The 15,043-nt window shown below is 44.3% G+C and overlaps 1 protein-coding gene across 12 annotated transcripts in view; it reads right to left on the reverse strand.

Moving 5' to 3' along the window:
- The window catches only part of SUDS3 (SDS3 homolog, SIN3A corepressor complex component), a 215,599-nt gene that overhangs the window by 174,843 nt on the left and 25,713 nt on the right, over positions 1 to 15,043 (reverse strand). For all 12 annotated transcript variants that reach the window (XR_014302954.1, XR_014302955.1, XR_014302956.1 and 9 more), the window contains 2 exons: positions 12,118 to 12,202; positions 9,286 to 9,371 (listed from right to left, as the gene is read on the reverse strand). Coding sequence is in view for 9 of the 12 variants with exons in the window: in XM_082699791.1 (XP_082555917.1) it covers positions 9,286 to 9,371; positions 12,118 to 12,202 (171 nt within the window). In the remaining 3 variants the exon portion in view is untranslated. The remainder of the gene's footprint in view (positions 1 to 9,285; positions 9,372 to 12,117; positions 12,203 to 15,043) is intronic.

Genomic DNA, 15,043 nt, shown 5'->3' on the forward strand with positions numbered 1-15,043 from the left:
ATTCTTCTCTATTGAGGCATCAGTAAGGTGTAGAACATATGCTTGGACGTCTGCTTGTCTTGAATTTCAAGGTCTGCGCCTAGTGGCAGGGGTACCCTTGGAAAGGTGGCTTTGCTGTGGGTTTACCTTCAAGGCATACTGGGATGGAAGCAGGTGGGGCAGACAACTCCCGAAATAACAATGGCCCTAACGTGGGCAGCTAGCAATGGGGGATGTGTTTTCTAAAGTGCTAGAGTGACCCAGGCATGAGGGTCATTGTCTCAAGCATGAGGGTCATTGCTGTGGCTGCTTTGTTTACATGACCTCATTTAATCCCCACAACAAGTGGCTGAGGTGGCTGTCATTATCATCCCCACTTCCTAGGTTGGAGCCCAGAAAGACAGGTTGCACGACTTGCCTAAGATCACACAGCTTGAAAACCCAGAGCTAAAATTCAAACCCAAATCTCCTACCCATGCCCTTCAGCCTCAGCCTGGGTCCTTGGGTGAAGACTTGCGAGACCTGGATTTAGTCTCTGCTCTACCATTAATCAACAGTGTGATCTTGGGTAAGTTGCTTCCCTTCTCTGTGTCGGTTTCCAGGTGTGGAAAACGGAGGGGGGTTGGCTCAGATGACAACTAAGCCTCTTTTATACTTCGGTAGTCTATGTGAGGATGGGGGAAGCCAACAAGAAAAGGAAATGGATGAATGTGGGGCAGAGGTGAAGCTTTTTTCCTCCAAGTCTCAACTTCCTCATTTGTTAAAATGGGAACCAAGACACACTTCACGTGGGTGTGTTGACTGTGTTAAAAAAGGTCATGTGCAGAAAGCACTTGTCCAGGCCCCCAGTAAAGTGCTCCATAAGGACAGCTCTGATGCATTCCTATTACTCATACACTGACAAGAGTGCCACCAGGCTTGGACTCCTGAAACTTCCACTTCCGGTAAGGTCAAAGCGCCACGTGTGCAGGAAAATGAGTGATCAACGCAGAAGAAAGGGAGTCAAACAAAATTACTGTCTAACAGGAATGTGTGCTGTTGCCCTTTATTGGTTTTACATACGAGTTAGTTTACGAATACTTTCGGGAGCATGTAAGTGTGAAATTGGAAAGCGTCACTCCAAGACTGCCACAAGCCACCGCACTGGTGATATAAAAGGGGGAGGAGGAGGGAATGGGTGGGCCAGAGAAGGGAGAAAAGGACAGAAGCAAAAAGGGAAGGAAGGTGAACCCAAAGTATGGAAGGACAAAAAGATGGAGGGCTGGGGAGCAAACGGATTTTAAGGTTCAAAGCTCATTCATCCGGATTTATTGAGTGGACACATTCTTACTTGACTTTTTAAATTTGCCCCACCCTCCCCACCCCTGCTGTTCCTCAAGCCACTTTCTCCACCTGCAATTCCCGTCCCCAGCCATGGACACTGCTCAAGTCCTGCCTCAGCTTTTGGGCCAAGCCTGAATTTTACTTGCTTTCAAAAGAAATTATAAAGCACTCGTGGTTCCTGAGAATGCAGACTTTGGGTCAGCGTCGACCTGCTCTGGAATGGAGCTGGGTGAACTGGAGACAAGTTTCTTAATCGTAGTAAACCACGGTTTCCCAGTCTGGAAACACCAGACATGGCACAACAAATCCAGAGGGCACAACGAATAGAGCTAATGCACTCTTAGCACTTAGCCACCTGCTCTGTAAATGTCAGCAGCTATTATGCCCTCTGTCCCACTTTCTCCAGGCCTCAAGTTTAGCCCCTGTTCCATGGCACTAGAATGACGGACAAGCATGGCTGTCCATCCTCAACGTCCCACAGGGAAGGAACCATACTTTTACATCTCTCTGAGTCCCCCAAGAGAACCTAGAATGCCATTCAATAAACATCATGGGGATTGAATGCTAGTAACTACGTCAACCCTCAAGCTCATGATTATTTATTATTTCAAGTAGAAGATGAAACATCCCAGACAGCTGAATCCAGGTGACCAGATGATCATGGCAAGGTCCCCTGTCGTGTTTGGGACGACAGTGAAGTTCCAGGGAGGAAACTCATTCTGTGGCAGGAACCCTCTGCTCCGAGGATAATGAAACCGAGAACAACCACAAACGACCAATCCATGTGCTGAGGATTTACTATGTCCCAAATGCTGCTTGCGAGGGCTTTATAGGTATGAACTCAGCTAATCCATGGAATCAGCGACTCCATTGCAAAAGGGTAACTCTCATCCATCCCCACTTTACAGAGAAGGAAAGGGAACAGGGCGACCAACTGTCTCAGCGTGCCTGGTCTGAGATGCTTTCTGTGATGCAAGATAATGAAAGCTAAAACCATAAAAGTCCCAGGCACACTGGGTTGAGTGTGCCCAAACACTGAAGCACACAGATGTTAAGTGAGTGCCCTGAATTAAGGGGTGGCCATGCCAGGTTTATGAATACAGGACCCCTGTCACCTGTCTAGAGCTGGCCATATGAACTTAGACACATCATTTACCATCTCTGGGCCTCGGCTGTTCCCAACTTCAAAATTAAGGGGTCAGACTAAATCAGCAATGGCAAATAAATAGGCTCCTTTGCCCATGGCAGACAAAGGTAATTGATTAGGTCACCCCTTCCGATCTACCAAACTTGGGCTTCAGAATCGTTTTCAACCCAACGCACTGGGCACTCCAAACCATTTGAAATCATTCTGGTCTCTCAGGATTGGGCAGATTATCATCCAAGGACAGAGAACAGACAGATGGCGGCAGCACTGACAATGGTGTCCCTTCCACTGAGCATTCCCTCAGTCCAGTCCTGCATTACATACCCCTCAAAGCACAATATGGTGAATGAGAACAGGGACTCTAGAGAAACTGGGGTCAGAACCATGGCTTACCATTTATTAGCTGTGTGACTTTGGACAAGTTGCTTAACGTCTCTGTTTCTTGATCCCCTCAACTATAACGTGAGGACTGTAATAGTAACTACCTCAGAGGGTCATTGTAAGGATTCAGTAAGTTAATACGGGTAAAATGCTTACTTAGCACATAGTAAGTGTTCTAGGCGTTAATATCAGAATCCTCAAAATCATGCTCTGGGGTGGATATTATTTAACAGATAAGGAAACTGAGGTTAACAGAGATTAAGTTGCCTCAAGTCACAAAGCAGCTAGTTAACTGAAACAGCAAAGCTGGATTCAAATACTGATTCCAAAGCTTTTGCTTTGCCACACTGTCACTATGCCACATTACATCTCAGTAAAAACTCAAATACTTATCAAATAATCAACGTTGAATTATAAGTGATTCTTGACTATCTGCAGGGACTTGCCAACCTGAGGCTGTTGTCCTCCCCCCTTCAGGACCTTATTCCCTGTGGGTAATGCTTTCTTAGAGGGTTCTGGAACACCCACACCCACTCACACCATCAGCAGGCAGACAGGTGACGCCAACAGACGGGGGAAGCATCTGCTGAGTCTCTAGCTTCTGAGAAACAGGGGAGAGAATCTTTCAGATTCTGATTATTGGTCTTGCCATATCAGTAAAGTGAATTTTGTTATTTTATAGATCTGTATCTTTCAGAGAATTGAGCAAACACAGATTAGGGAAAATGGGTAAAGGGATTAAGTGTCTAGGTACCTACACTGGATCTTATCACCCTCACTCCCCTAGGGATTCTCCTGAACGTACATATCTTTTGGTCTTAATAATCATAGTTATTCACAAAAATACCTAGTGTTTAGTAAACACTAAAATTCCTAAAGCTAATATATTTCTCACCATATTATTATGTCCAAAGAGAGTAAGCTGATGCCCATGTCTCTAATGCACTCCATCTACTGTTTCCTTTTTAAGAGGAGGAAAGGTGCTCAGCTTTACCCAAATGGATTTGTGGAAGTGGAAGAGACCAGCAATAGCTTTCATTCCTGCCTCTCTCCAAAGACTGCAAACCCTGGGTTCGGTTGTTATGCAGGTTGCTGGGTGGAGCTGAACACGCAGTCTAAAGCAGGTGACATTGAACTGGTCTGTTCTGTCATTCAGTGACTCTACTGCAGGAGACGACATGAAAATGTCCACCGACATGCAGAGAGCAACCAGTCAGATGTAGGATAGCTGTTCTCCATCTACATTTTTAGAAACCAGTTTAATGGCTCCTACCCCTCCCACCTTAGAGATGACAAGAAAGGCAGGCAGAAGAAAGTGATCCTGGGGGTTGGGGAGGCACAGTTAAGACACAGGTTTTCCTCCAAAGGCTCTCACGTTGCTTATTAGATCAAGTTAGCTCCATCAAGACAGCACACTCTTCACATTCTAAATGGTTCCTTGGTTTTAGAACTGTAACACTCCTGCCCGTGCTGTTTCAGAAGAAAGCAGCCTCTTGGCAAGCAACTGGACTCTTAGTTCCATTACCAAGGGAGAAGCCCAGAGTCATGCAGCAGGGGAAAGGGTCCTAGCAAATCATAAGTGTTTTTACCTCTAAAATTTGCTCTCTGATTCTGTAAGAGGGGAGAGGAGATAAAAAAACATACTCCAAGGGAAGGGCTGGAGAAAGGTGGAAATGCCGAATGCAATTTTAACAAAGGGGGCTGGGAACAGACTGCATGGTATAATCGTTAGGAACCCTGGCTTGGACTCTGAAAGATCTGGGACTCTGCAACTCAGTGTGTGACCTTGGAGAAATTACTGAACCATTTTCTGTGACTGAAGGAATCTGTTTCCTCCTCTGATTACTTGACATTATTGGACAACATTTACCGAGCACATACTATGACTAGGCACAGTGCTGAGCTCGTAGTTTCATGGGAAAATTAAGTCAGTCTCAGAATGACTATGTTACCTAATATATTGACATTACATTAATATATTGAGAGTATTAGTACTCGGATCATTACAAAGATTAAATGAAAGAACGCCTGAAGGGTTTAGCATAGTGCTTGACATACACAAAAAACTCACGAGAAGGCAGATATTAATATGAAGGGCAAGTTCCATTTGCCTTGGCGACAAGCAGGAGGGAAACAGGGTTTACCTGAAAGGTTTTCCCCTCCCTCATTTTGCCACATCCTCTGTTACCAGCTCTCAAGTCCCTGGCCAGCTCCTAGCCTCCACCAGGGACTTGGCTCCTCCAAAATACTATGGAAGGACCCAGCAATTCAAGGTAATTAAAATACAGAAAACTTGTCAGGCTAGCCATTACTTTAGTGAGGAATAGCAACCAGAAGGAAGTCTGCTTGGGACTGCGGGAGCTGGCTGTCCTCTTTCCTAATCTAGGTGATGGTCAACATGGACATATCCACTTTGAGGAAACAGGAAACTCAATTTCTATAATTAAGATTTGATGGGGTGCCTGGGTGGCTCAGTGGGTTAAGGCCTCTGCCTTCAGCTTGGGTCATGATCCCAGGGTCCTGAGATCGAGCCCCACATTGGGCTCTCTGCCCAGTGGGGAGCCTCCTTCCTCCTCTCTCTCTGCCTGCCTCTCTGCCTACTTGTGATCTCTGTCAAATAAATAAAATTTAAAAAAAAGAAATTGAACACTCTTCTGAACAAACATTTATGTTAATAATAATAATTAAAAAAAAGTTAAACAGTGACTGCCTTCTCCAACATCCAAAGCACAGAGCAGCCCTTCCTGATGGGCATGCCACACTCGGGTCGTGAGCACACCAGGTCAGTCACCTGTGGCAGCAAGCAGCCTCCTCAGTTTACCTACCACGGAGCTGTAGAAATACCAGCTTTTTTCTTTTTTTCTTTTTTTTTAAATTGGGAGGTAGTGCTCTAGAGTACCGAATGACAATATCCTCCTCAATCACACGAGTTTACCTTAAGGTTCTTCCCATCTAAGGTCAATTTTATTGACTCCGTTTTTAATGAGATTGTTTTATCTTCACCAACAAGGAAAGAGTACACCACATTTATGGGTCAACACTCCTAGACTGCTCTTTACAAAACTGAGAGCCTGTCTCTGACATCATTCCTTAACTTACTCTTCATAATAAGCAAATATCTAGCATATCCCTCCCCCTTTCCTGATTTCCTTTCCCCACAATTGGGGGGGGGGGGGACTTAAAGAAATTTCAATCATTTATCAAGTCAATGGATATAACACAGACTACATGCTGGTTTTCTCTTTGAAAGTTTATTGTTATTAAAAAAAAAACCTATACTTTTTACATTTTACATTCACCTCTCAGAACATTTAATGATACCAGTTAATGATGATATATAAAAAGTCCACCAGCTGCTTGAAATGGCTGCAAATTTTTACCATGTACTGATATTAAATTGGTTTGAACTCTTTGGAAAAATTGGTGTAACATTAAGTACCAAGATTTCAAATTCCCAGATTAGAAACAAGATTTTTAAGTCAGGAGGAAATTTAGTAAAAATTCAAGGCTAAAAGGAAATGTTAATGAAAAAACAAATATACTGTAAAAAATAGGATTCCCCTCCATCCCCAAAATCAGGTAAAAAAAAAAGAAAAGAAACCAACCCCACCCCACCCCACCCCACCCCCAATATTTCTCTTAAAAAAGTCGCCCAATCCTGAACACAGGGTCTCACACACAAACAAAAGTAAGTAGCTTGATTTGCAGATCAGCCTCTGGGATCTTATACTGGACCCAGTTTGAAGTTCAAAGAAAAAAAAAAAAAAAAGTTAGTTAGATATCCATAAACACCGGTATCCAAACAAATGAAAACAACCTAGCTTTGGTATGGCTACAGAAATCTGGAAATAGTTCAAGAGGACACTGGCTTTGGAAGAGAGGGAGTCAGAGGGTAGGGAAGGCAACACAATGCCCCCAAGCAGAGGTAAAATAAATACTGCGACACATCCATAAGCAAACACTGTGTATAATACCAATGTAGGTGCCTTGAACAAAACACAAATAGGTTCTTGATCAGAATAACCCAAGTGCAATTTCTTGATCAGATTAACACCATGTACAGGTTCTTCATAAGAGTTGTCTAGACCAACATTTTCTCAAGTCTTATGTGCAGGAAAGTTTGAATTTGGGGATGCACATGGTACCCTACGGTCTGGTGAGAAAGAAAGACCTTCTGTAATAAGAATGGCCACCTGGGCTAAAAGCCAGCCCCTTGTTAGCCCAGGAAGTTCGAAATCTGTTTTTGCCCATCACAAGCACCTCCACCTCCTAAACAAGGGGGCTCTGCTACCCCTGGTCACCACAGAGGCCTGCCAGAGGGGCTGAACTGCTGGCTTTTCATCTCTGGAGTGATAAAATAAAAAACTCAATCTTCTGGGATAAGGAGTACAATTTACTGTGCTATGTCTCAAGTCTATTCCCCACTGTGCCCATTCCCACAGACATGATTTAAGGATTGTGAGGCTACTGAGGACCAGAAGGCAGTGATGTAGCCAAGGCCAGAGAAGAAGCCAAAGTGCCCATTCTCTGGTCTTCCAATGAACAGTTACTTCACAAAAGCACAAATGTGCCACCAGAAAAGGCAAGAAAAAAAAAGACAACTTGTTGCTTTGATGCTGAAATCTCCGGTAGTTATCAACACAAGCTTTTCCAAAAAAAACAAACTTTGGTGTACTGCTAGGAAGCCAAGTAAGACAATCATTCAAAAAAACAAAAACAAACTCTGATGACCACACATACTGTAACTAAATTTCCATCACAGGGCACTAGTGGAGAACAGACAGCTGCCTGCTTTTATGGGATGATACACACACCACAGGGACAATGCAAGCAACAGAGACCCTCCCGCAGAGCAAAGGCTGTCAAGAAGAAAGGAAAGATGAAGGCCCTGTTTACTGTGGACTTGGTTCACTCCAATAATCATCATCATGGGGGCTGCGGCAGAGAAGCACAGAACACCCAGGCAACTCTAAACAAACACGCATCATTTACCTTATTCTCTAAAGGAGACTCCAACATGGGGGGGGGGGGGGAATGCGTTATAAATTAAAACAAAAACAAATCTGTACACGCCTCTACTGGTCTCTACTGAAGCCAGGACTTACAGGGTGATTTCGCTTGTCATCACGGCCCCTGACTTGCTTTTGGGTGCATATATCAAGAAATGACACAAAGATAATCACCTGAGACCAAGGGCACAACACACCAAGATTTCCTAGGATGCATAAGGTCTACTAATTTCCCACAGAGAAGCTAACCGTTGCTCTAACCCCAAATTCCTTAAATACCCTATGGTGGCAGCTATGAACCAGAAAGGCCCATCTGCCAGTGAACCATCTCTCCAAGGCTGGAAATGAGGAGCAGAAGGCAAGGAGTGTGGGGAAGGTTGTTGCCCCCAGGATTCCTCTGGTAAGTGGCAGCCGCAGCAGAGCTTCCTTTGTCTTCAGCCTGGGCCAGACCTCCTGGGAGGCTGGGGGTGCCGACAAGGCTCCACAGGCTGGAAACAGTCCGTGTGCAGTAACGGCATCAGTGACAAGAGTGTGCAAATGGAATTATGAGTGAGAGTTTACAGATAACTGATGACTGCCCAGTCAGTTTCCCCTCCCCACCTACAATAGATAACCCAGATAATTGGTCGGCACGCGGTACTTCATCTCCTTAGGGGCAGGAAACAAATGAATTAGAAATAAAAACTTCTGAAATGACCACTTGCTCCAGCTTGAGCTAGAACAAATATGTCTGCATAAACCACTTGCATTAAATAACATTTCAAATGCGGTACCTTCAGCACATTTGTGCCTGAGATGCCCCCCTCCCCCCAACCCCATTTACTTCAGTGCACGTAGCCACCCAGGCAAATTTCTCTGTCGCTCAGCCAGTGGAATGGATGGCATACGCCAGATGTTACACAAGGCATTTATTTCTCAGAGAAGGCTGAGAGCCAGGAGAATTAATCTCCTTCTGCTAGGACCTCTGCCCCAAGCTTCTGGGGAAACAGTGAATTGGGCTCGACAAGGGAAAGAGCTACGTGATCCACTAATTAGATTCAAAACATGAAAATGCAATGTAGAGTGTACCCCTTCCTGGTAGAAAGACCTAAAGTCAATTAAAAAAAAAGATATCCCTTCAAACTCAAAGGAGGCTTAAAAAAAAAAAGACAAAGTATAAGCAAAAAATCCCACAAAGAAATGAGTAAATCGAACTCGCAACACTCCCCAAAGCAAGAGTTCACGATGACGGCTGGCCGGAAGAGGTCGAGGCAGGAAGGAGCAACGCAAAGACGGAAGTGGCTGCCACCACAGCGCCTCGCAGAATCCACAGCAGCGCTCCCCAGTTTCCAAGGCCAAGGAGCAATTCCCGGGTTAAAAACTTTCTATTTGGAAGAAAACAAAACGAAAAACCACTCCAGAAAAAAGGTCAAGGGAAGAACACTGTAGAAAAGTCAAGCCGCTGACCTCCGGCGGATCACAAAGAGCCCGCGCTGAAGCTGGCCCAAGTAAATCCTCATCTTGGTGCTGTCACTTGTCTTCCGCACCCAGATCTGCAGGGGAGAAGGAAAGGGAACCGGATGAGAGCGGCTAGAGTGAATACTGAGGAGCAAAGTCTTCCAGGGCATCCAAACATCTGCCAGCATGAGGTGTGGGCGGAACCGTGGCAACTTCCTCTCAGGCTGCACCCCGCCACCCATCGGGAACCACTTAGCATAGGGCAGGCGTCAGCCCGGGACCTCCTTTCTCCTTCCTTCTCCCTCTCTCACACCTCTGATTATGTAAATGGAGGGCACCATGATCTCAGGTTCTATTCTTGCCTTATCTTAAGGACATTCTTTTATTTGGTTTGATTACAGCACCATCGACATTCAAAATACATGCATTCATGAATATAAACTTGCAATCAAGTTTGGAAATATTTTCCTTGCCTCAAGGGACTTCCATATCATAGTCTTTCACTACTCTGGTTTCCTGGCAATTAAGGCTAATGGTCATGGCAGAAAAGGAAGGGAAAAAAATAACAAGGAAAAAAAAAGGCCCATGAGTGAGCGAAGGCCCAATTAGGAGCATCAGAAGGCTAAATTAGCTTAAGACAGCCCTTCCCCCCGACCATATCCTTTTCCCACAGATGGTATCAGATGTCTGACATTTCACAGGGCAGATGCATTCTTGCACAGAATGGAGAATGAACTCTGCCAGCAGCAGGACCGCCAGAGCAGGGCACTCAGCAAGTGTCATCCCTGTGGCCAGGACTGGGAAGTGGGAAGCAGTCTCCTCCTCGGTCACCGGACACTGGTCACACCTCAGCTCAGTCACACCTCAGCTTTCTCATCTTCAGAACCACCCTACGATGTACTGTCCTCACCCCATTTTATGGAAGAGGAAGGCTAAGTCAACTTGTCCAGTGTGAATTCTGGTGCCTGCTCTCAAAACCCCTTGCTTGCTCTTATCCACTAACTTGGCCCTGACTCTTCTCACCTGTTCCTCGTCCGTTTAGTTAATGTGCCAACAGATGGGGCCAGAAGCACGATTCTTTGAAGTTCTGCATCTCACCCACATATGCAAGTAGACGTCTACAGACCTATCTGCTCCTTCCCCCATTCAATTCTCAGGTTTTGAAAGTGTGTGTTCTAAGTCTCGTTTCAATTCCTTTAATGTGATTATTTAGCAACAGAGAGACTTCAAAGTCAAATACAGCGGTTTAAAAATAAAGACCTCATGTGAAGCTGAGCCTCTAAGGACCTCGCAGAAGCACTTTAAACTGAAAAATGACCACAAGAAGGGCTGAAATGGGGAGTCACCAACAGCCTCAGACTCACCCAACAAATGTCCCTGGAGTCAGGTTATGCCAAGGCCAACTGGCTCCAGGGTCACTTAGGATTTGACCTGAAAAATCAGCTGGAATACTTCCAAGAAGTGAGAAATATATTCCCTTTACCAGAGTCGCATGCCTCGGGTGCACGGAGGCCTCTCCCCTCCAGGTGACATGTCTCAGTGTCACCATTTTCTTGTCAGACCTCCTTGACACTCTGTTATGTCAAAGGATGACAATCTTCAACAGAGACAAAAAAAATATAACTTGCATTTCTATTTTTCCTGAAAAATCTTGGGTGTCACCAAGGAGGATGAGGCCAGGCACCAGGGCTCTGCCGTGAAGTGACAACAGCTCTTGCTGACTAACAGCGGGTCCCTCCATCAGATCCTGCTCTGCTCCTGACTTGGCTTGGGGTGACTCACAGACCCCCAAGCCCACAGAGAAAGGACATTCATTTATCTGGAAGGCTCTCCCTAACCTCTGAGTAAACAATCATTTTGCAAACTAGTCACATTTGAGGGCATTTTCAATTCAGGAAGCTAGGAGAATGGAAGAGGCTTAAGTTATTTCATAATCCAGTTTCATTAGATTTACTGTGCACTGGCATAAATAAGTTACAGAGGGGAGACACATAAAAATCAATTTCTGTGCAGACATTTGTGGACTGATAACAGATCAAGCCAATCAAGCTATTAAAGTTTTAAACTTTTTTAAAACTCCTAACAATACAAGTTACACACTGCTGACATTCCCCCTAATGAAGGGCCTGTCGGAGAACTCACTCGCCAGTCATCCTATCCTGGAGCATAACCTTCTGAGCTAACTTTAGAACCAGTCACTACCCTACAGGAGAGACTCCAGGAAACCAATACCTGAGGGCCAGAGCCTAGCAGCTCACTGCTGAGAGAGAGGCACAATAGGACGTGCCAGATTGTAAAGACAGCAGACAAGGAGCACTGTAGAGCTCAGATCTAGCCAGCATGCATTTATTGAGCACTTACTGTGTGCCCACCCTGAGCCAGGTGTGTCATTAAATCCTCACAGCACAAAGCAAATCTCTTAGTACACACAAAAGCTCTAGAGAAATAACAAAGATGGAGTTTGCTCCACAAGTGAGTTCCATGTACACGGTGATCTTACAAAGCAGCAGGATCTGAACACACAGATACCACACAGACTTGCCTTCTGTTCTTTCCTGTAGTCTCCCTCAATGGCTCCCGACTCAATTACTTGGAGTTCACCAATACCACCAGGAACATACAAATCCACATTATGTTGGTAGTCAAGCAGAGTAAGGGGCTTTCAGGGATTTTTTTTGTCTCTGTGCAATTTCTGCCGGGAAGTGCTGACTGAAATCCTAACCCACATATGACACACGATCCCACTGTACATTCTTGGTGGCACCTGCACTATAGTTTTGCTCTCACTTTTTTTTTTAGTACACTTTGCTCTCCTGCGGGGACAGGGAGTTCAGCCCCTACCTCATTGGCTCCGACAGAGCTGATCACACAGCTCAGCTTCTGGTTGTCCTTTGACTCCAGATAGATGGCCTGGCTCTTGTGGTACCTGCCAAAAACATGACACAAGTTTATGTATGTGTTTAGCCACTTTATCAAGGTTAAGACTGATGCACAAAAAAAAAAAAAAAAAAAAAAAAAAAAAAAAAAGCCATACATCTTTAATTTATAACTCAATGAGTCTAGGGATAAGTATATATACCCGTGAAATCATTACCACAATGAACATATCCATCTGCTCCCAAAGTCTCCTCCTGCCCTCTTCAGAATTATTTGTTGTTTTTTTTCTTTTGTAGAAAGAACACTATGCGTAAGAGCTATGCTCTTAACAAATTCTAAATCAATAATACAGTATTATTAACGGCACCAGTTTTTAAAAAGAAAGAAAAAAGGGAAGGAAAGAAAAACACCGCAACAAAGAATATAATTAAGAGTCTTAATTTACATTTGAGGAAGAGTGTGGATTTCAGATTTAGTTTGAAGGCCTCCATCCTTCATTGATCAGATGACCTCCTCACCTCCTCCTAATCTAAAGCATATATTCCTTGGTCCCTCTGCAGAGGGAAAAAGAAGGCAGGGGAAAAGCTGAGAAGCTAACTCCATATTTACTTTTTATTTGGACTATACACCACAATTCAATCAAAAAGTAAATTACAATTTTTCAAAATAAAACTTGTTCCCGCTTTTCACCCACCCCAAAACACTGAAGAAACTTGAGTGGACAAAATAAATAGAAGAGTTTGAACAACGGATCTCATATTTATTTTCAATATGTCCAAATTAAGTCATGCACACTAAGGTAGGCCAAATTCAACTCTTTCTCTGGTCACTCATTAAGCAAATACACATTAATCACTTACTGTGCAGCACTGAGGATGCTGGAGGTTGGAAGTGGACAGGGAACAGGACCACAAGGTCCCTGCGATCACACAGCTTCAAATACAGCAGCAGAGAAGAACACTGAGTATCACACCAGGATACTCAGGGAGCACTAACCGGGCGAGGTTCAGAGCAGCAGGGTGTGTGCACCACAGGGGCTCTGATTTGGCCTAGCCAGTCGGGAGAGCTGCCTTGCATGGAGCAGACCAGACAGGCACTCCGTTTCAGCCCCAGTAGCCATCCTCTTGGCCTGTAGCACAGGATCACCTTCAACTGCTACAAGCTCAGGGATAAGGCCGAGGTTCAAAGTGAGGAAGCCAGGCCCAAAGCCCAAATGAGACAACAGCAGCTGCCACAGGATGAAGGAGCAGCTGCTGGATTGCAAGAGCTGGAAACAGGAGCCGAGCTGCTGCTGGCAGCCCTGGCCGAGGCCAGCCGCAGTCAGGCAAGAACATAACCTCTGGTTCATTCTGGCTGCACAGATCTAGCTAAACAGACCCACTAATTCATGTAAATTCTACCAAAATGCATCTCTCAGCAAAGTACTGCATTTTATCATTATTTCTGTGGGGGAAAAGGCAGACTGTTTTGCTGGTGTAATGAAATAATCTACTGCCAGGACATCACAGAAAAGAGATGTACTTCACTCCCACAACGAGCTTTTTCCAATCTAGGTTCTAAGCACTCTTTAACCTGCTACTTAGGAGCTGAAAACCCAGGTTTCCAACTCAATTTACTTCCTGAAAATACTGTTAAAAGAAATCGAATCATAAATGCAATTAGAACAGCGAGATTGGGTTAGACTCAGCTTTAAAGTTGCTTTTGGCCAGAGATCAGTTGGTAAACTGGGTCAGGGGACTTTCATTATGCTAAATATGTAATATCGCAAGGTCTGAAGTATACAGTGCATGAGGAAAGGCTGAATTAGTTCACAGCGTGACTCAAACATTCCAGTTTCCCTCCCACATCTAAGCCAACTTTCTTATGTAAACACTAACATCTCAAGTGATGGTTCGAGTAAAATTACAAAGCAGGAGAACATCTGAAGTTATTCTATGGGGATTAGAGTGGTTAAAGAGAAAAAGACAAAAAGCATGCATGTAGTCTCACGTCATTCTGAAAGTATTTCCCAAATACTTTAATAATGAAAGATCACAGTGTGGTAAAGGAGTATGTTACTCGTTTGGAAACACGCTCAGTATACTGTTAAGTAGAGGAGGGAAATCTATGCCCATTACGTTCCTGTGCTTGTAAAAAAACATATGCATGTTACGTGTGTATCACACACACAGAAAAAATTGGGTAAAGTTATGTAGTTAAGATGTATAATAAAACATGTATTACAACTTTACAGAAATAGGAAATATAAATTAAGAACAGTATTCTTTCTATTGAATGGCTTTCTTTTCTCTGAATTAAGGTATTACTCATATTAAAAACTAAGTAAGTCATGGTTCTGAAAAATACCTAAATAACAAAGACGGGTAAAGATAATACCTCATGTTAAAATTAACATCTTAATGTCTTCAAGGTCAACAGTTAACTCTGGGAGACTAGTCAAACAACACTCAGGAGATGCGCTGCATTTTACTTCAAATGTGTGCAGAACCCAAACCCCAACACCTCGGGCTGACCTTAAAATGAATACCGGAAGTAAACAATGAGATCTCATCTATAACCACCCCCCAACCCCAGAAGTCCTCTGGGACCTGAGCATCTGGCCACCTCCCCAATCTGCCTGCTTTGGGGTAACCAAATGGTGGTAGCTTGAATGTCCACCATTGGTCACCATCTGCTCCAGAGCAGAGCTGGCCTATGTGTTTCCCAAAGCACCCCACTTCCAAGCCAATGGATTCCCAGATCCCCCTGAACCAGTCTCACGCACCACACAACGGTCTTAGGGAATACGGGTTATCCCTGGATACCAAATCTATTCAACTAACTGAATTCTCTGGAAGAAGAAAAAAAAAATCCTCAGAAATTAGCACTCATATTTTCAAGATGAAACTAA

This window comes from Mustela nivalis, assembly GCF_964662115.1.
Source record: "Mustela nivalis genome assembly, chromosome: 14".
In the NCBI taxonomy this organism is placed as follows: Eukaryota; Metazoa; Chordata; class Mammalia; order Carnivora; family Mustelidae; genus Mustela; species Mustela nivalis.